Source organism: Thermobia domestica, chromosome 1, assembly GCF_964235325.1.
Source record: "Thermobia domestica chromosome 1, izTheDome1.hap1.1, whole genome shotgun sequence".
NCBI classification, from domain to species: Eukaryota; Metazoa; Arthropoda; class Insecta; order Zygentoma; family Lepismatidae; genus Thermobia; species Thermobia domestica.
In genome coordinates, this window is record NC_137454.1 from 138,261,526 (window position 1) to 138,284,156 (window position 22,631).

Below are 22,631 nucleotides of genomic sequence, written 5' to 3' on the forward strand. Positions count from 1 at the left end.
GAGGGGAAGGGGGAGAAAGCCGAAATTTTAGCCGTTTCTATTATTCACTATATCTCCGTAACTATTGAAGCCAGACTATCCGAACTTTTTTCATTTTGTTTGTCTAATTATATTCTACAATTTAATTCTAGTGCATTTTTGAGCTAAATATAATGGTTTTCTTATTTTCATTTTTACTCAATATTGGTTGCGTGTGACGTCAGTTTTTTAACCACAGATTCTTTACAAGATAGAATTCGGGAAAATGTTTCCTCTAAAAGTGTTTCGTCATTTTATGTTCTTTCAAAAAATGTATATTTATATTAGTGTAGGACTAATAGTGTCAGAGTTATAAGCTACTGTACTCTGTTGTGTGCGAAACTGATCACGGTGTGGCCCAACAGTTACCTTCCCATAAACGGTAGAAATTAGCAGCTGATGATGATTAATATATATATATAATTTTGTTTGCATGCAAGTGTATAATCCTGATGATTATATCTGTCTATAATCTAATTAAAAATATCCAATATTAATTGAGGGGCTTTTCGGAAAATAACCCTTGTCAAAACACAAAATTTCTCTGAAGAATGAAAAGAGAGTTTTCCAAGAAAAGGCAAAAAATAAAATATGCCTAACACATTTTATAAATGATCAGTTTTTTAAGAGTTAAATCTTATTTACAGAAGAATTACTTGCCTATTATTAAGATTGTGTACAGTTGCTATAATACAATAAATGTATAATAAGAAACGTAATACAAGGAAACCATATACTTAAGAAATCTCTACACAAGAGAACAAATTATTTGATTTCTAGAATTAGTTCTCGATAATGTTATGCCACTCTCATATATTAAAAAGATAAAGAAATTTGTGATGTCTTTAATGCATCATTCAGTCTTCATCACTCTGTTCATTAACTGATACTGAATATTTATACTCGCTCGGACTACTACACATTGGAGTGCACATGAAACCGCGATTCTTACATTTGTGTTCAAACTTACACTCAAGTTTCTGACAGGTACACATGGTAATCTTTAAACAAGCCTTGGGAACATCTTCGAGTGTTTTCAAAACTGGTCTCAGAATTTTTTCTCCAAGTACCGTCCGGAGTCTTCTGGCCTTGATAGATAGATCTCACACTTACCAGCGTTTCCGAAGTTGCTGTTTGGTAGTGAGGATCTCTTAATATGTTGTTTCAGAGCATCACTAGTTGGAGGTAATTTCTCCAAGCTGTATTTTTCTGAAAGTAGGAGCCTAGCTCTACCACAGATTTTCACATTAACGTTGAGGAGCTTTGTGAAAAACAGTTCTGCACATCCAATAGAGTTTGCTGATAAAGGAATCTGTCCTAGGGAAAATAAAAGGTCACAGTTCTCTGAGTAAGTAGAGCATAAATAGATAGTACATTGCTGGAATTATCGCCTTCAGAACACTTTGTTGTTGTTTCCGGTAGTTTTAAATTTTAAAAATAAGAAGACTCTTATGTCAAACTTCGAGATCAATATTCAAAATCTTGAAGGGAAGCATGAAGAATCAGATTCTGGAGCGATATTTCATGCTGTGAATCACAATCGGAAAGAGTTGTTGTGATGAGTAGAGACACCGATGTTTTCGTGATGTTGACACACCATTATGACAGAATTTCTTGTAAATAATTGCATATGATGGCGGGATTTCAAAGATAAGAAGGTTTATTCCAGTTCACCACTTTTGCCACCAGTTATCTGAGAATAAGAAGATAAGTATGGCTTATCACGCTCCACTTGGATGCGGCAATACGTCATATCCAGTTGGAACATCAAAGATCAAGAACTGTCTACTTACTCATGTCAGAAAACTGACCTTTTATTTTCCTTAGGACTTATTCCTATATCAGCAAACTCTATTGAATATGGAGAACTGTTTTTCACAAAGCTCCTCAAGGTTAATGCGAAGATCTGTGATGAAGCTAGGCTCCAACTTTCAGAAAATTGCAGCCTGGAGAAATTACCTGCAACTAGTGATGCTCTGAAACAACATATAAAGAGATCCCACTACCAAAAAGCAATCTGGGAAATGCTGGTAAGTGTGAGATCTATCTACCAAGACCAGAAGACTCCGGATGGTATACTTGGAGGATCAAATTCTGAAGCCAGCTTTGAAAACACTCGAAGATATTCCCACGGCTTGGTTAGAGATTTCCATGTGTACCTGTCACAAACTTGAGTGTGTAAGTTTGAAATACAAATGTAAGAATCGCGGTTTCTTGTGCACTCCAATATGTAGTTGTCCGAGCGAGTATAAAAATTCAATACCAGTTAATGAACAGAGTGATGAAGAAGACTGAATGACACATTAAAGACATCACTTTTTATTATCTTTTTCGAAATATAAAGGTAACCAAGAAAGTTCTGTGTTTTTGTGGAGGACTGTGTTCAATTGGCTCTCACACCGTGAGTTGAATGCAAATGGAGATGAGGCGAAGGTCAGTTGTTGGTGTGGGTATATCCAACATACAACCTGGTTATGGCAGTTCAGTTACACGGTGAACTTGCGTAAGGACACAGTGAACGTGGAACCTCCATAGAGCGTCATAAGAGCGTGTATGCTCTACGAGTTGAAATTAGGATCAAACGTCGCTGCAGCCAGGCCTTTGATGAGGGTGTCGTGACTACGCGGACAGTGCAGCAGTGTTTTAACAAGTTTAAGAACGGTGACGAAACACTCGAAAACGTACCACGTGCTGGAAGACCAACACATGTACAAAATTAAGATTTTCAGGCAGCAATTGAGGCAGACAATGGCCAGGCATGCGAGAAATTGGGTCTACAATGCAGTGTGAGTGGAGAAACCATTCGGCAGCACCTCCATCAACTTGGGAAGCACAAGTTGGGTCGATGGGTCCCATATGATTTGACTCCGGGCAAGAAGGTAACGCGAGCAGACACCTGTTTCTTTGCTGTCTCGTCTGAGGAAGGAGCCATTTCTGGAAAGGTTGTTGACATGTGATGAGAAGTAGGACCTGTACGAAACTCCACGGCGCCATCATCATTGGTTAGCATCCCATGGACCTTTTCCAATACAGCAGAAACCAGCACTGCACAAGAAGGTCCTCCTGGGTGTTTCGTGAACTGCTCGCGGCATCGTGAATCGGGAATTGCTATCAGCTGATCAGTGCATCAATGAGACTGAGTACTTTCAGCAGTCGAGCTTTGTTCAAGAAAAACTCAAAATTCTGGAGCCAGCACTTTTGAATCGCAAATAGGTCCTCCTGTTACAGGACAACGCAACGTCACACGGGGCTAGGATGACCCGGGACACCATTCTACGCTTTGGATGGGAAACACTATTGCATCCGTCATACTCCAAAGACATTGTACCATCCGATTATCATCTGTACCATTCCTTGGATAATCATCTTTGAGGACGCCAGTTCAAATCCCTAGTAGAGGTGCAAAATGCACTTGATACCTTCTTCGTTTCACCGCCCAACTAGTTCTACCGCGATGGAATCCATGGCCTTCCAAAACGTTGGTAGAAGGTCGTCGATATTGATGGGGAATATTTTTGATCTTTCAGGTACGTTCTAGGAGACATATGGATGTTCGAAGGTGGTGGACGAAAGCGACAGAACTTTTTTGGTTACCTTTATAAAAAAGTAGCATAACATTATTGAAAACTAATTCTAGAAATCAAATAATTTGTTCTGTTGTGTATAGATTTCTTAAGTATATGGTTTCCTTGTATTACGTTTCTTATTATAGATTTATTGTTTTATACCAACTGTAAACAATCCTAATAATAGGAAAGTGCTTCTTCTGTAAATAAGATTTAACAGTTTGAAAACTGATCATTTATAAAATGTGTTAGGCATATATTTTTTGCTTTTTTTTATTACCGTTACAGTAAGTATTAAGAGGGAAGGATGGTCATATATAAAAAAAGTGGAAGGTATTGTTCATGATTCTCTCTTGAAGGCAATTTTGAAATCTGTTTCCTGCTTTATTTCGCTCAGTACCATTGTACTACATAAATAGAAGGACTTCTAGCAAAAGCAACCCTTGTCAAAACAAGATTTTTTTTTTCAGAAAATTGAATAGAAAGCTGCATATTTGTGTACATTTTAGAAAGTATCAGAGACACGTATAAAGAAACAGATTTGCAGAGTTTCTCACTCTCTTTTCATTCTTCAGAGAAATTTTGTGTTTGGACAAGGGTTATTTTCCGAAAAGCCCTTCACTGACATTAAAAACTAATATTTTTAATTAGATTATAGACAGACATAATCATCAGGATTAAACACTTGCATGCAAACAAAATTATATATATATATTAATCATCATCAGCTGCTAATATCTACCGTTTGTGGAAAGGTAACACTTGGGCCGCACCGTGATCAATTTTGCACACAACAGAATAAAGTCGCTTATAACTCTGGCATTATTAGTCCTACACTAATATAAATATACATTTTTTGAAAGAGCATAAAATGACGAAACACTTTTAGAGGAAACATTTTCCCGAATTCTATCTTGTAAAGAATCTGTGGCTAAAAAATGACGTCACACGCAACCAATATTGAGTAAAAAAGAAAATAAGAAGAAAACCATTATATTTAGCTCAAAAATGCACTAGGACTAAATTGTAGAATATAATTAGACAAACAAAATGAAAACAGTTTGGATGCTCTGGCTCCAATAGTTACGGAGATACAGTGAATAATAGAAACGGCTAAAATTTCGGCTTTCTCCCCCCCCCCCTCTCCTCCCGTGAGGTATTTTTTCTGGCATCCGGCATTTTTGTGATCAGTGATGGGTATATATTCAAAAAAAATATCGGATGCCAAATTGTTACATGATTTGCCCTTAGAACTCAATTTTTAAGGCCCGATGCCTAGACTATAATCAGCAATGATATTAGTAGTATGATTTAGCAAAAAGTACACACATATACATAAGATCTACCTGAAAAAAATAAAATTACTTAAATAATCGAAGTTATGACAATGCATTATTATTATTATTATTATTACTAGTTGAACCTGCGCTCTCTACATAGCGCATCACACATATGAGCATGAATCTCCTTTGTCATTCCTCACAACATATGTATGTTATTTTACAGACACAAGCGAAAGACGTCTTGACATATATATATATAAAGCAAGGGGGATTTTTCGATTACTTTTTCAATATCTCGCACCGTTTGCAAGATTTGAGCCTGCTTCCGGCTGGAGTTTCTAATTCACGTATGATCACTGTTTTCTTTCTTCTTGCATGCAGTATGTAATAAGCAAATACATTACAAACACAATTATGTCAGTGATATATGGTATTCATTGGGCAAAACACTCCAAACAATAAAGATTCATCTTAGACTGGAGAAATGGTTATCCTTCGTTCTTCATTATCATTTGGCCATTAAACAATCGCCTGAGAGATATACATTTCTGCATACAAATATGTGGTGTTGGAATATAACTCGTAGGATATGCTGTTTTACTATTTTTAAACTTTCAACACTTCTAGTGTATCCTAAAAAATGTAATATAGAAATAACAGCCATGTATTTTAAATATTCAATTTCATCAAGGGGACTACTTGATGTAACTCTTGAGAAATTACAATTCCTTCACGATTTGCGCACAAATACGGCGTTCGGGCATATACCATGAAGAGTGCAGTCCAAAAATGCAAACCAATATATGCTAGACGGCTGTTTAGAAGCACGAATGATGGAATCGCGCAGTAGCGTGCCCGAAAGGAGTATGTGCGTCAGTGACGGCGGTATAAGTGTAAGCGAGAGTAGTGAATTTTTGCAATGGTACGAGTTTATACAACACTTTTAATGGTTTCAAATTAGTAATGCTATACTTGTAAACATTCCTATCACCACGGCATGGCGCGTCCTCAAGTTGCGGATCGAGAAGAAGGTCTCTAGATATAGAGGTTAGCTGCGAATATACTGAATAAGCAGTCGCGGACAGCCGACTAGGAGTGGTCCTCCAGCTTGGGGGTTTGGGTAGGGCTAACAACCTCATCCTGTAAAAAAAAGCACTTGTTCAGAAATATTCACAAAAGCCTCGGACAAGGACTGATAACTTGGCACGACCTCAGCAAAAGAAAATGGACATGAGATTTGGAACATGGAATATTAGGAGTCTTTATAGGGCAGGTGCGTTAAAATCCCTAACGAGGGAGTTAGAAAATACAGGATGGACGTAGTAGGAGTTCAGGAAGTTAGGTGGGAAGGAAATGGATCTGAGAATTCCGGAAATTTTACGTTCTTTTACGGGGAAGGAAATAAAAATCACCAGTTAGGAACAGGGTTTTTCGTTCATAAACGTATATTACCAGCAATTAAACGGGTTGAATTTGTTACTGACAGACTTTCTTTTATTACTCTTAAGGGACGGTGGTATGATATTATTGTTTTAAATGTACATGCCCCAACGGAAGATAAGGATGACGATATAAAAGACAGTTTTTACGAAGAAGTGGAACGGATATTTGACCAACTCCCGCGATACCATATGAAAATTCTATTAGGAGATTTCAATGCGAAGGTAGGACGAGAGGATATTTTCAAACCGATTATAGGGAACGAAAGTCTGCATAAGGAAAGTAATGACAACGGTGTTAGACTCGTGAACTTTGCAACATCCAAAAACCTAATCGTGAAGAGTACAAAATTCCCACATCGCGACGTTCATAAATACACTTGGACATCACCAGACGGGAAAACACATAATCAAATTGATCACGTTTTGGTAGATAGAAGAAGGCAATCTAGCATAATTGATGTCCGGTCGTTTAGAGGGGCTGATTGTGACACTGACTACTACCTGGTAGCAGCGATAATACGAGAAAGGTTATCGTTGAATAAAGGTAATATTCATTGTCCGAAAACGGAGAGATTCAATTTAAAGAAATTAGAAGAGAGCCAGGTAAGAGAGGAATACCAGATTGAAGTTTCGAATAGATTTTCGGCTTTAGAAGATTCGGAGTGCACTAGTGTTGAGGATACCTAGATTGAAATTAGAGATAGCATTAAAATTTCAGCAAAAGAAAAATTGGGACACGCGGAAATACGTAGGAACAAACCATGGTTCGACCAGGAATGCATAAAACTAGCAGAGAAGAGAAAACAGGCAAAATTACGCTGGCTACAAAATCCGAATGAAATGACTACACAAAATTTCGCAGATATCAGGCGGGAAACTTCCAAAACTTTTAGAACAAAGAAACGCGATTTTCTGAAAGCTAAAATTAAGAAACTTGAAGATAATAGTAAAAATAAAAACATCCGGGACATGTGTAAGGGAATCAACGAATTTAAGAAAGGCTATCAACCTCGTGCTTATGTATTAAAGAAATCTGACGGTACAGTTCTCACTGACACGGATAGCATCTTAAACAGATGGAAAGATTTCTTTGACGATTTGCTTAACACGCAACCAAAAACTAGTGTTCGTGGAGAAAAGGAGATACACACCGCAGAACCGTATATTCCAGAACCCAACCGAATAGAAGTAGAAACCGCTATAAAGAAATTGAAGAAACACAAATCTCCAGGTGTAGATGAAATTCCGGCTGAGTTAATTTTAGCTGGAGGCAAAAAATTGTGGAACAAGATACACAAACTTATTCTCCTTATCTGGAACAAGGAAGAATTGCCACAAGAGTGGAAAGAATCAATCATTGTTACAATTCACAAGAAAGGCGACACGACAAATCTGACTGTTATAATTATCGAGGCATTTCTCTTCTGTCAACATCCTATAAAATCCTTTCAAATATTCTGTTAGCAAGACTGACCCCATACGCAGATGAAATTATTGGAGATTATCAGTGCGGATTTAGACGAAATCGATCAACTATCGACCAAATATTTACCATTCACCAAATACTCGAAAAAAAAGTGGGAATACAATACCCCGGTACATCAACTATTTATTGATTTTAGAAAGGCGTACGACTCGGTTAGGAGAGAAACATTATACAACGTTCTTACAGAACTTGGAATACCGAGAAAGCTAATTAGATTAATTAAGATATGTTTAAATGAATCCCAAAGTAAAGTCCGGGTAGGAAAATTTTTGTCCACGAGCTTTCACGTCGAAAATGGCCTGAAACAAGGAGATGCGTTGTCGCCATTATTATTTAACTTCGTTTTGGAATACGCTATAATGAAAATCAAAGATAGCAACCAGGGCTTACAGTTGAACTGTATTCACCAGGTTATGGCATATGCTGATGATGTAAATTTAATAGGAGATGATAGGAGAACAATAGAAAGAAATGCAGAGATCTTATTAAATGCTTGCAGGGACATGGGTTTAGAAGTAAATGCAGAGAAAACTAAATACATGGAAGTGCGTCGGGACCGGAATACAGCAAATTATGGGTGCGTTAAAATACTAAATAATACTTTTGATAAAGTGGATACTTTCAAATATCTAGGATCAATATTAACAGAGGAAAATCATATTCACGGAGAAATTAAATGTCGACTAAAAGCAGGGAATTCGTGTTACTATTCGGTTCAAAATCTCTTGTCGTCGCGAATTCTGTCGAGGAATTTGAAACTTAAAATATACAAAACGATAATCATGCCTCTAGTTCTGTACGGCTGCGAAACATGGTCATTTACTCTGAGGGAAGAACATAGACTGAAAGTATTTGAGAACAAGATCCTGAGACGAATATTCGGACCCAAGAGGAACGGGAGTGGGGAATGGCGGAAACTACATAACGAGGAACTACATAATTTATACGGTTTACCCGATATTGTTAGGGTCGTCAAGTCTAGGAGGCTTAGATGGGCGGGTCATGTAGCTAGAATGGAAGAAAGTAGAGACGCTTTCAAAGTCTTGACTGGAAGACCAATCGGAAAACGACCATTAGGAAGACCTAGGCGCAGATGGGAGGACAATACTAAGATGGATCTCGCAGAGATTGGAATACAGAGTAGAAACTGGATGCAGTTAGCTAAGGATAGAAGTCAGTGGAGAGCTTTTGTGAACGCGACATTGAACCTCCGGTTTCCATAGGCCATAGAGTTAGTTAGTTAGTTAGTTAGTTATACTTGTAAACATAAAATCAGCTATGCAGAAAAATTCCACCGGGGACAAATAGTATCTAATACAGTCATCTTTCATACACACTTATTTACGAGAGCTGAACAATAAAGAATGATCATAAATGAATAAAACTACCTTTACTAATCCTCCAAATGTTGATGGTCTTTTTTAAAATTGTCCCCATTACATGCAACGCACCTTGTCCCAATGTTTTTGCCAGTCATCAAAGACATGCTGGAAGCCACTTTTGGACATATACTTCAAAATCGCCTTGCAACTTTCACCATTGCCCCTGAAGATGCGAAACTCCGTCCCCGGAGGTGTTTCTTCAAAGTAGGAAAAAGAAAGAAATCACAAGGGGCTAAATCAGGGCTATATGGAGGATAGGGTATACACGGAACGTTAATATTGGCAAGATAGTCAACAAAATTTTTGTACTGTTCTTCATGTGTCACTTCCATGTTGCCTTATGCGAAACAAACTACGTGTCCTTGAACGGCAGCCAAGGTCACGTTCCTGACGTCATGGCCTTAAAACTTGCTCGATCTATTCGTCACTTCCTCCGCTACACAGACGTATTTCGTTTTCTGTGCATTGCTGTTGTACTCACCTCATAAACACTGATGCTCAGTCTTTATTGATCATCCTACGTATTTTAACTATTGCATAGCAATTGAAATCATTTTACGCCAATAACCCTACACTCGTAAATAAAATACAGTTGAATTACTTACTATTTAATTCTGCCGTCTGCAGAAATTTGTTCCTTATAAACATACCTTTCTACGCAGAGTATTGAACTTTACCTGTAAATTTCGCAAAATGTGGTATGCCTAAACTTCACATGAACCATCTTGATTTCCTTATGCAATAGTGCATGCCAAATAGCACAGTTTGCACGTTAGAGATAAGGTACCAATATATTTTTTATACTTAGATACTCTGCAAATTCTTCTGTAAATCCTATAAATCTGTGGTCCCTTATTCTTAACCACTACCAACAATTTATGTATAAAAAAAAAAAAGCACAATCGTGTAGTTTGATCAGTATACGGTAGCACACGCATTTTTTACCTATGTCAATGTGATAAAGAAATGCTGCTAACAGAATAAGTCTTTTCTTAAACAGTAAATATTATATCTGTGAAGAAACAATATAATTGCTTCTAGAGACAAAGAAAATTAGTTTCGTGATTTCAATCTTACTTCCGCTGACTATAGTCATTTTAATCTTACTTCAACGCAAAGGTGGAATTTGTTACTGATTTTACAATCTAGCATTCATACCATATACGTTCATTTTTATATCGTGTATGTTACTTCATTTCCAACTTGTTTGCATCAAGAGTTCTACATTTTTATTTCGTATTTCTTACTTTCCTTTAGTTTACATAAGGAACTTTATCTAATACATTACGATTGGCTGTGTCTACAGACAGCACGATTAGCACTGTTTCTTATGGTACGAGAGATCTTCTCAATTCAATGAATGATCCAAACATTCTCATTTGTAATGTCATAACGGTGTCTGCCAATAAGATTACAGAATTACATCTTCTATACACAAAGGTTTGGGAACGGCCTGGATGAAGTTCAGGCCAGGAATATGCTGCCAGGTCCTAGGAATAATCATATATATATATATATATATATATATATATATATATATATATTCTTTCTTATGTTGAAGAGTAAAATTGTTTCTTCAACGTTCCTCGATCTATAGCTTCCTCTTTTAACTCCTAACATTTTATTCTGTTTTTCAAGTTATCGATTAGTTGTGTTATTCTTCTTCCTACTCCTCACTTTCCTTCCATTTTCAACTCTATGGCAGTATGAAGAATACAATTTCTTCGAAGATGTGTCCAACCAATTGACTTATTTACAAAGGATGCAGATTAAAAGCGTCCTCTTGTTTCCTACCCGGTTTAAAACATCTTCGTTTTTTACTCTCTCTGTCAATTTTATTTTCTTCATCTTCCTCCAACACCACATTCCGAAGATCTCCAAATATTTCTTCTTTAACTTCCGTAATGTCAAAATCTTTGAACCATACATTCCAACTCCATATATAGCACTTGACTAACTTCTTCCTTAGTCCACTATTAAGCCTACTGGTTAAGAATGATGTCAATTCTTGACCTGATCTCTTTGGTGCAGTAATCGTCTCTCGTCAAAGTCCTCCCCAGATATTTGAAATGATCGACTTCGTCAAGTTCTTTTTCTTCTACTCTGACCCATAAGGGCGTTTCCACGGGATATTCTCAGGACTCGATTTTTCGACATTGATTTCCGTTGCATATGATTCCCAGTAAACTATTTTTTTCATCATCTCCTGTAGTCTTCCGGTTTTAGCTATAATAACCATATCATCTGCTACGGGGCTCTGTCTGGGAATCCTAACCTCCGCCGCTTAGCCAGCTACGGGGCTCTGTTGGCCATATAACCCGCCTCTGCTTGCTACGGAGCATTGGTTCCTTAATTCTCCTCTGCTTAGCCTGCTACGGGGCTCTGTGGAGATCCTGTCTGCGACCTTACGGTCAAAGACTACCTATATCTAACCTTTCATATTAGAGAGATTATTTTGTATAGTATTTTGTGAAAATACTTTTATAGTGGAAGCTTTTATAATAAAACTGGTAGTGGGAGTCCATTTCGGACGCTCTTTTTATTAAATGCTCTACCTACAACCTATATGAGACAAAGTTTTACATGGTACAGGCTTTGACCGGCAAAGTTTTTGTCTGAATACTCCCCTACCGGACAGTATTTTTATTAACTTGAAAGTGAACTCTTTTTTAAGGTATGTGATTTTCTTAAGTGTACAATTAGTGAATCGGACTTGACTTTATTTAGTGCATGCCTCAAACTAGAACAGGAAAGAGAAATTTCCCGCAGGACGGTACAAATATGGAGCAGAATTCGCGCCCTTCTTTTAATACACTACGCCACACTAAGTATCCGGGACACGTTACGGAGGATTCTGATAGATTTTTTATGCTTTTCGACCATCTTGCATTGTTGCATTCGTGGAATGAGCAGAAAAAGAAAGAACTATTACCTATGTACTTACAAGACGTAGCGCTTGATTTAGTTCTACAATTAAAGGCTCAGAACCAGTTAGATGCGCTTAATTACGAACAATTAAAAGGTAAATTAGTTGACTTCAGTAAACCATAATTACCGGCATATCGGGCGGAATTTGAAATTTTTCAAGTCCAACAAGGTGAAAACGAACCAATAAATGCGTATTTTCTTAGGAAAGTGAGAGTTATTCGGCAAGCTTTGCCTCAAGCAACTGAAGAACAGAATATAAATTATTTATCACTAGGGCTAAAGAAAAACTTTTTACAAAAGATTGCGTTAGAAACATTTACAACTGTTCAGGCCTTACAAACACATTTAAATAATCTAGAAAAAGCAAATGATCTAATGAAGAAGCGTGATTATGTGGAGTTACAACAGGCAATATATTCACTCTGCGATCAGAATTCACCAGTCAGCAATTTAAATCCATCAACAGTTGCAGGCGCTTCTTCTCTGTGCATCAACAATAACTGACTTATCTATTATGTAATCCAACATCTAGTTGGAATCAATACCAGCAACCAACCCCAATTTTTCCTACACCTCCAGCACCACAACTACAGGGTGCATCACAAAATCAATTACCTCCAAATCCTTCCCCCAAGTTGCTAATCCGAATCCCCCTCCCGACCCCCCCGCGCCTAGCACATCTAATAATTCTAGTGCAAATAATTCATTAGTCTTCACTGAATTAGCAAATCAAATGGCTGAACTATCTCTTCTGGTAGCTCAAAATGCTATAAAGAATTCGCAATTTAGACGAGGTGGCCGTAACAATTACAGATCGAAAAATACAAATAATGGTAATCAAAATCGGCAGAAAAATGGAAATAAAAATAATTCTAAAAATAATAATAAAAATAATAATGGTAATTCTAGGCCAGAAACCGTTACAGTATGCGGTACGTGTTATAAAAAGGGTCATTCTTCCAGCACATGTTATAAGAACAACCAGCAGGAAAACGCCTAGGGCCTCCCGGACAAACCCTCTCAAGAACATGTTCTGAGGGCCGAAAATCAGGAACTTAATGAACAACAAAAACTTGCAAGTACATCACTTTATACAGTGGCTCCGTTATCAGAGAAGGGTGAACATTAAAATGCTAAATCAGGAACATAAATTATTAATTAATGTAACAATTAACAAAGAAAAGTATCCTGTTATCATTGATACAGGCAGCTCATTGAGTTTATGGACTAAAAATTGGCTTCCTCCAAACACAAAATTGATTCCATTTAGCACTAATCTACGAGGAATTGAGAATTCCGTCGTAAATTTACGCTATATAGTTTTGATTAAGTTCAGGATTGGCTCAACAATTTTTTCTCATTATTTTCTAATTTTAGAGCATGGAGATTTTTTGCCTTTATTTGGTGAAGACATTCTAAATCGTCTACAGGCCAAAATTGACTTGCAAAATAACATGTTATCGGTATACAAGAGACCACGGCCTCCGACGTATCCAATTGCAGTTGACACTCAAGAAAAATTATCTGCTAGCGTTATGCATACAATAAAGCAGCATAAATCGGCTGACGTATTTACTACTCGAAAGGTTACTATACCAGCCAGGTCACATTTCTTTTTACCAATTAATGTCAAGAATCGGCAAGCGGATAGCAAATATTTTTTATCTCCCCATTAAAAAAATTGCTGGACAAATACGGACTACAAATGCTGCCTACCAAAGTACCTAAGAATAATTACACGCTATTAATATCAAATCCGACTAATAGGCCGGTAACGTTAGCAAAGACCACACCAATTGCATACGTTGAAGAGAATACTGAAGAAGTGGATTTACAGGGTGATTACCAAAAAGATGAGCAAAATGAGGAAACATTTTATACAACTGAACAAGAAATTCAGAGCAGGCTAGAAGAGACTAAGTCACTTTTTGATGTTAAGTTATTCGACATCAATTCAAGTTTAATGAATCAACAGAGAAAGGCTGTACATGATCTACTTTTTAGATACATGATCTACTTTTTCGATACAGGGATGTCTTTTCTTATACACCAACTGACATTGGCTACTTTCGCGGTTATGTACATAAGACAAGGATAGATAAAGGAGCCTCTTTTCATCGGAGGTCACCACCCATTCCATTGGCAGTAAGGCCGCAAATTGATTTGCAAATTAAATAACTTTTAGAGGCCAATAGTATCAAGGAGACTAGTGACAGTTCCTTTTCTTCGCCACTTCTCATAGTGAGGAAACCAAATAGTTCAGAGTTCGCCTAGTTCTGAATCTACAAGCCTGCAATAAATTTACACAGTATTTGAGCATTCCATTCCAGTCCAGAGAAAATATTTTACATGTACTTAGAGGCAAATCTCGCATTACGACTATTGACATAAAGTCTAGTTATTTTCAACTATTATTGCATCCTAAAAGTCAAAAATACATGACTTTTGAGCTTAATCATACTAGAAAAGCGTATAAGTTTCAACGCTGCGTAATGGGACACACCTCGTCCGCGGCAGCCCTAAGTATAGCTGTACGCATGCTTTTAGAGGGTCTACCACCTCGCATACCAGCCTTTGTGGATGACCTCGTTACAGGGAGCAAAAAATTGAAAACAACTGTCGGACCTGGAATTGCTCTTTAAAAGGTTAAGAAAACACGATTTTAGAGCAAACCCGAACAAAACCCATGTATTATACTCGGAATTGGAAGTTTTAGGATTCACAGTTAATGAAAAGGAGATCAAAATATCACCTAAAATTGCCAACAAAATACGAAATTAAAAAAAAAACAACCTCTAAACGGACCTTGAAGAGTTTCTTGGGACTATGCTCTTATTTGAGGGCATATATTAGAGATTTCACGGAAAAGGTGGGACCATTTCCAATTCTTTTGGACAAAAATTCAAAATTTAAATGGACAACACAGCATGATGAGCTATTTGAAAAACTTAAGACGGATATTATACAAGCTCCATCTTTGTTTCATTTTAATCCATCATTGGAAATCCGAGCATATTCAGATGCATCATCAACCTCCGCAGGCGGAATATTGGCTTGTTATGATAGTAAAACCAATCAGGAACGTGTTGTTTCCTATTGTAGTCGCCGTTTCACCAAAACCGAGAGAAGAGCCTGAACATGGCAAAAAGAACTATATGCACTAATATATGTCCTGCGAAAATTCCGATATTTCTTACTAAATAGAAAATTTAAATTATTTATAGATGCTAAATACTTGGCTTCACTCAATACCCAGCCGGACAAAGTCGGGAAATTTAGTCACTATAAAATATTCTTGGCGGATTACAATTTTGAAATTCAACACATTAAAAGTCAGCAGCATCCTGCAGACATTTTAGCCGCTTAAAAGACAAGCAAGATATACAACAGGGCGAGAATCAAGAAGTTGATAACTTCTCCGACACAGAAGACGCTAAAGTCTTTGCTTCCCACTCATTGGAACACACCTTTCAAATTGACCAGCCTATGACATTACCCTATTTAGCGGATGAACAAAGAAAGGATCCTTCATTTTCAGACATCATCGCTATTTGGACAATAAAAAGCCTAATACATTGTCTACGCTCCAAGCTGCGAAATATTTTTCTCTTAAGAATGGACTCTTATATAGAACTCAGAAACATCCCCAAAAAGGACTGCTGTATTTACTTTGAGCGCCGAAATCTTTGCTAAGCAAATGGTTTAATGCTATCCATAACAACCCAATGGTACCACATTTTGGGTATACTAAAACATACCAATCGGCACTCAGAAAATACTATTTTCCTAATATGAAGGCTTACATAGCAAATAGAATAAAGACATGCAATCTCTGCTAAAGACTCAAGAAGTTACCTGTTAAGCCGGCGGGCCAATTGCTTCATCACCTCCCAAACCGATTGCGACAGCCTGGCAGTATGATTCAATTGGAAAAATTCCAATCGGAGAAGGAAAATTCAAACATACTAGCTGCTATTAAAATGTCCACGCGATACTGTGTAACCAGAGTTGTAGACAACATCACAGCAGAAGAAATTGAGCAAATTTCTTATATATGACATTATTCTTAAATACGGAGATTTTTCATACCTGTATTTGGACAGACACCCTGTACATAACGCTAAGAGGCTGCAGAACCTAGCAAAATTCTACAATTTGGAAGTTAAATTTTGTCCAGCGTATGACCACAAAAATCTGGGTGTAGTGGAAACATTCCACAGAATCATACAAAGCGCACTTACATTTTTTGTACAGGAAAATCAAAATCACTGGCCAAAACTAATTCCATACATAACATTCGCAATTAATACATTCGTACAAGCTGGAACTAAATATTCAAGTTTTTTTCTCATGCACGGATATGAACCTAAAACTATATCTGATATTGCGTTAGCGTCGACAAGTAACATATAAATAAGATACGTGGGATCGTACAGGATAATTTAATCGCAAGTTATAACAAACAGAGAAGATATTTCGACCGTAAACATCAACAAATTAATTTTGATAAGGGCCAGAAAGTACTTGTATTTTTTCCCAATCGTCAAATTGGGATACCAGAATATTTCTCATCTAAATATATTGGACCTCTAGAAATCATTGAAAGAGTTAATCCTAATCTTTATAAGATCAAATTTCCAGACTCATATTGTCAAACAATACAGGAGATTTCAGTGGATAGAATTAAGCCATACTATGAAGATAAAGAAGACAGCAAGAATAAATAACTTCTTTTTATTTTCTACACGAGCGAAGATTTTATAATAAAAATGTATAATAGGCAGAGCAGGGCGCAAGATATATTATATGATCTGGAATATCTATCTTTTACATATTTCTCTTCTTTCAATTGGCAGCACGAAAACGAAAGCACAAGAAGAGAACATAAACGTATCTAAATTATTTAACTCAATTGGCAAAGGACATTGGATAGCATAAAACATTTAATCATTCTCACTTCTTAAATAAATAAATAAAAATTAAAGCACTGACCACTAGAAAGAAGATAATACTTCAGACAGATAAGAACACTTTTCATTACGATACAAACATTCATTTCCTCTTTACTTTACAAAAAACTGATTTATTTCTTCTACGGCTGAATGAAAGAATGCTGAGATTTGCATTTCCGCATTTAAAAGGCAACTGATCTTTACAAGGACAGCTAACTTATAATTCTACATTTTCATCGATATTTTTTTTTCTTTTCCTCCGTGAACTACATATTGTCACCGACATTATGCAACTTGAATATTATACAGGATGTTCCAAAAGTCAGGATGTCTTACATTATACAGGATGACCAGGAATTCTGGACCATCATTATCATCGTCATTGGCATTTAAAATTAAATTATTTTATTGAAATACATATGTTTAGTACTAATATTTTAGAAACTTTTACACCTTATACAGGGTGCTCAAGAAATCACGCCGTTCGCATAACGGGCTTTCCGATATAAATTATCTTTATATCTCTGTCTTAATAGCAACTTTTTTTAGTGTTTGTAACTCTTATCATTTTATATATATTATATATCCATCTTCATCGAATACCAAAAATATCCAAAACGCCTCGCTTAGAAATATCTCCTCCAATTCCGATGGACACATTTAATACCAATAATATGACTAAGGAGCAACTGACATTACAGACTCCAATGCCACTCACTATAAGTGAACTAATATATGTGTATTAAGCCAAAGCTTGAAACAGCCCTACCTGGAGGGAAATGAAGTGTCACATAATATGCACCGATCGTGTCTGTGATTAGAGATTAACTGTTTAGTGCTTTCTTCCGCTACCTTATTACTGCTCCGAAAAGTGATTTTTTTCAGTGTTGCAAGTATTATTGTTTTTAGTGATTTTTGTGATACCTCAGTGTTACCAACCCTCATATAAAGAAAAATAAACCTTCAGCTTATTTTTTAAACAAGACATGGAGTGTAATATCCTATGTGACGTTGTAAACAAACAATTCCACGCATCAGTGCTTACAAACACCACCACGTGGTTCGGCAAGAGGATCTCCCACCAGATGAATCTACAGTCACATGTAAACGACGGCTTCTGCCCCCCTTAGGGAGCAGAAGATGACATCGAAGCAGCAGCGCCACCGCCACCCAAGGAACTCTACAAATTGAATGGACAAAGGCAATTCGATACCAGTTTTCTGGTGACCCTCCTCTAGTCTGCTACGGGACTTTTGGAGTAACCTAACCCCAGGCCTCTAGTTTGCTACGGGACTACGCCTATCCTATCTCCTGGCTTAGCCTTCTACGGGGCTCTGTCTGGGAATCCTAATCTCCGCCGCTTAGCCTGCTACGGGGCTCTGTTGGCCACTTAACCCGCCTCTGCTTGCTACGGAGCATTGGTTCCTTAATTCCCATTTGCTTAGCCTGCCGCGGGGCTCTGTGGAAATCCTGTCTGTGACCTTACGGTCAAAGACTACCTATATCTAACCTTTCATATTAGAGAGATTATTTTGTATAATATTTTGTGAAAATACGTTTATAGTGGAAGCTTTTGTAATAAAACTGGTAGTGGTAGTCGATTCCTGACGCTCTTTTTATTAAATGCTCTACCTACAACCTATATGAGATAAAGTTTTACAATATATATATATATATATATATATATATATCAAAATAACGGACACATCTGAACTGTAACTTCGGCGTGAGACACCGTTAGCCTATAGAACAGCTCTGATTCGTCGTGTAATGGGGGCATATATATCAGAAATGGTTTCCAGAGGAAAATTGTACAATTTCTCATGAAACGTAGTATTCAATGAAGTTTGCAAGGATGGAGGCAGATATGTGTTCCGAAGTCTGACCTCCAAAACTGATTACAGATGTTCAGTAATGTTAAGGTCTACAATGGTCAATAATCATATATGTACATGAGTGTATTAAAATATTACCTTTTTTAATGTTTCCAAGAGATAATTCGAACTTGTCCATCCTGAAAGCCCTTCCTCCTCACCAGAAATAATTTTTACGTGTGTGTCTGAAAAGTTGAGGTTAGTAGTATTGAATAATGTTCTAACATCTTCTAGTATTTTCTCCACTCCTGAAGGATTTGATATGCTATAAAATGAAAACATGTAACAAACATTAAACTGATCGTAAACATCATAAATAAAACTTAATCACATTACGAAATTTTGTATTTAATCTGATTTTATTAAAGTCTAGTGCCAATTGACTAGTAAGAATACTGTTGTACTTCATGTATTTCGCTTATTTTGACGTATTCAAAACACTGAAAAAATACAACCCAACTCTTCACTACCTGTAAATTACTACAATATGTTTAGAAATTGATTATCTTCTTGAAAATCCCAATTATAAAGTAACTGTGATCAATTACTGGCAACTATACCGTGAAATGTTGTTAAATTTTAGATTAACTTCTCATTAATCTCTTACTTCTCAATTTTTTTTATTATTATTACTCCTGATACCGCAGAAACTTTATCATAAAAGTATTAACATCAATCCTTATTTACCTTGTGCTGGGTTAGTAACAAATAGAAACGGAACAGATTAACAAAAGTTATTGTTTTAACTATGGAAACATAATATACTCACTTTAAGAGCCTCATTCCAGCAGTAGCAGCTAAAAATATAGGGCTGTTTGACTTCGCTACATCAGGAACTTCTGCAACTCCTCTGTTCAAACATGCACTTAAGTAAGTGCTGACATTGCTCTTCTTTTTTCCTAAGGAGGCAATCCCTCCTACAAAAATAAATAGAAAACCATCCTAAGCTTCCCATTACTGAGGATATAAACAATTCAAACTAACCTGCAACTCCTGTAAAACTTCGTGTAAAACAACCACGGTTCTCCGGTCGGACAAAATTAATTATCTTATTTATCTATCTTTTAACGAACGGAAAATAATAGTCAGATAAAAATAAATTATTTCTTATATTGGGTTGGTGCAACTTAAACGTCTGATTTTACGTCTGGTGGGAAACCAATCTGTAACGTAACCAATGGATGTACCGAGATCAGATGTACATCGTCACAATTTCAGTGCTCAACATGGTTATGTGAAAGTGTACCACAGAGAAAACACAATTAGTAATATCCTTTCCGAATTCAAACTGGGACATTCTGCACATCTAGACGAAAAAGAAAGAAAAAAATCATCAGTATACTTGGGCGGAAAGTAGTGAATGAACGCACAATACGCTGTTGGTTTTTGAAACTTCGTGCCGATGACAAAACAATTAAAAATAAGCCACAGATCAACAGAAGGGTTCTTATGATCTGCCCAGGAAAACGATGGAAGTGGGCCCTCCTCAGAAGTATTTGTGAAATTGCAGGTGAATTAGACATACGGCAATACTAGTGTCACATAATCGGTAAGGTGAAAAAAAAAAAAAAAAAAAACGGACTGCCACACGAATTGATACCAACCAACAAGGATCACCGACTGGAGGTTTGAAGTAATCTGAGTGTACGGAGTAACCAGGAAGGTTTTCTTCATCGGATTGTCACTTCTGATAAAAATTAGATTTGTTACAACAATCGTAAACGATTAGGGCAGTGGTTGAATCGCGTTCAATGTTCAGGGTGTCTTCAAAACTACTTTTCTACCCACAGCAATTGTTGTTACTGGTATTGTGGTTTGTGGTGGAATTACTCCAACATTTCTTTCTCCGTTGAGGTAAATCCATTACTGCAGATTGTTACAATACTGAATTCCATGACATGCACCTCAAACTTGTACGCAAGCATTTGAAATGGGCACCAGATGGTGTCTTCAATATTGCAGAACAATTCACGTCTACGCGTCGCTCAAAGAACGTTGCAGATACTCCACGAGTGGTAGTATGAAACCCTTCCTGACCCTTCTCTTAACACCTCTCTCTCCAACTATTACTTCTTCCGGTATCTCGATCACTTCTTGGTAGGAAGAATTCTCCTGATGATAACGTACCGTTGAGGACTTTTTTGCATTTCAGATTTCTTTTGTCATGGAATCCAATAGTTGGTTGAAAGATGGCAAAAGTGTATGGCTGGAACTAGAGACTACCTTGACTAAGCAGGTATTGTAGTTTTCATTTATTATTATTATTATTTATTTATTTATTTATTTATTTACCTTCTGGCCTCTGGAAATAAAACACATTAACGGACATTTTAATCACACTATTTCAATACAACTTAATAATTCCGTAGTGATGATCGTTTTAGCATTTTCGCCTCTGTTTATACACTGCTAAAAATAAACAGTTAGGGGCATTTCCAAGGCGAAATCTTACAGGTTCAGTATCGTTTGTATACTGAACAGGGTCATATGCATAATGAACAGGATGTATAAGTTAAGTCAGAAAACATGTGTGTTCTCTCTTCCAGAGGCCTGAACTCTTGCATGAGATAGTCGTAAAACGAATATAATCTTGAGCAATAGTGCTCCACGTTTCTTTCACCTAACGGAGAAATTGGGCAAGGTTATTGAGCATTGCAGACGGGCATCAATCGGATCCTAAGCATGCTCAACAGGGGATAGATCTGTGACCATGGAAGCTAGGAAAGTTAACGCATGCACGGAGAGCGCGATGGGTAACGTGAGTGGTGTGTGTGGGAGAGGAGGGAGCCGCTGTCCTGTTGAAAGAGCACATTTCTGACGGTATAGGAACGACAAAAGAAGGGTTAGATGATGTTCTGTTGAATGCTGCACTGGCCAATGATTCCTGTATGATGACCAGGCAAACAATCGTTGATGGTTATGCTTTCCAACATCGTGATGCCTCGGGTTCGTACAACGTCTCGCTGCCGATCTGTAGAAAATGTTCCACACCCTCTCGATGTCCCATCTGCAAACAACTATCATTAGTACCAAAGCAGAATCGGAAAGCTGTGCCGTTAATCCCTCTGATTATTTCTCGTGACTCCAAGAAGCACTGCCTCGTAGCGAATAACGCACCATGGTCATGAGTTCGTTTACCGGTTCGATACTAGTCTCTGATACAACCCCGAATACTAATTCAGGTCTCACTTTAACCAGTCGTGTCCGCCTGATATATACTCAGAGCTGCAAAGGGGCATTACACTCCAAATCAATCAACCAACCATCCTCAAGAGGGCACATATTACGATGACGAGCCATGAGAGAAGCTCTTGCAAGTGGCATTCGCGATCGTAGTCCTACGTCCGCAAACGGTAGCAGATAATCATAGCTGACACCACTGAGAATAACATTTATTCTACGTGTTAAGGGATCAACGTACGATACGCAATGGCAGCTGAAGTGATCCGGCGGTTGAAGTGTACATCCGCATGTTACTCTCATTTGAAACTGAGCTGACATGCATATGCATCATTCATGGATCAAAGGCACGAATATTGATGTGCTGCGGACACTTTGTATTACACGATTCTGTTAAATGACCACCTAACCTCCCATACCATCACTACGTTTGCTGTACAACTGAGCCCCTCTATATCGTCATGGTTTATTTGAAATCAGAACGTCACAGTCAATTTGACGAGGAGTACACTGCTGGAAA

The 22,631-nt window shown here is 37.3% G+C and overlaps 1 protein-coding gene across 3 annotated transcripts in view; it reads right to left on the reverse strand.

The window, feature by feature from the left end:
- Positions 1-22,631, reverse strand: part of LOC145689537 (ectonucleoside triphosphate diphosphohydrolase 1-like) — a 367,616-nt gene that overhangs the window by 76,328 nt on the left and 268,657 nt on the right. For all 3 annotated transcript variants that reach the window (XM_081763715.1, XM_081763726.1, XM_081763720.1), the window contains 2 exons: positions 19,701-19,848; positions 19,031-19,196 (listed from right to left, as the gene is read on the reverse strand). In XM_081763715.1, coding sequence (XP_081619841.1) covers positions 19,031-19,196; positions 19,701-19,848 — 314 coding nt within the window. The remainder of the gene's footprint in view (positions 1-19,030; positions 19,197-19,700; positions 19,849-22,631) is intronic.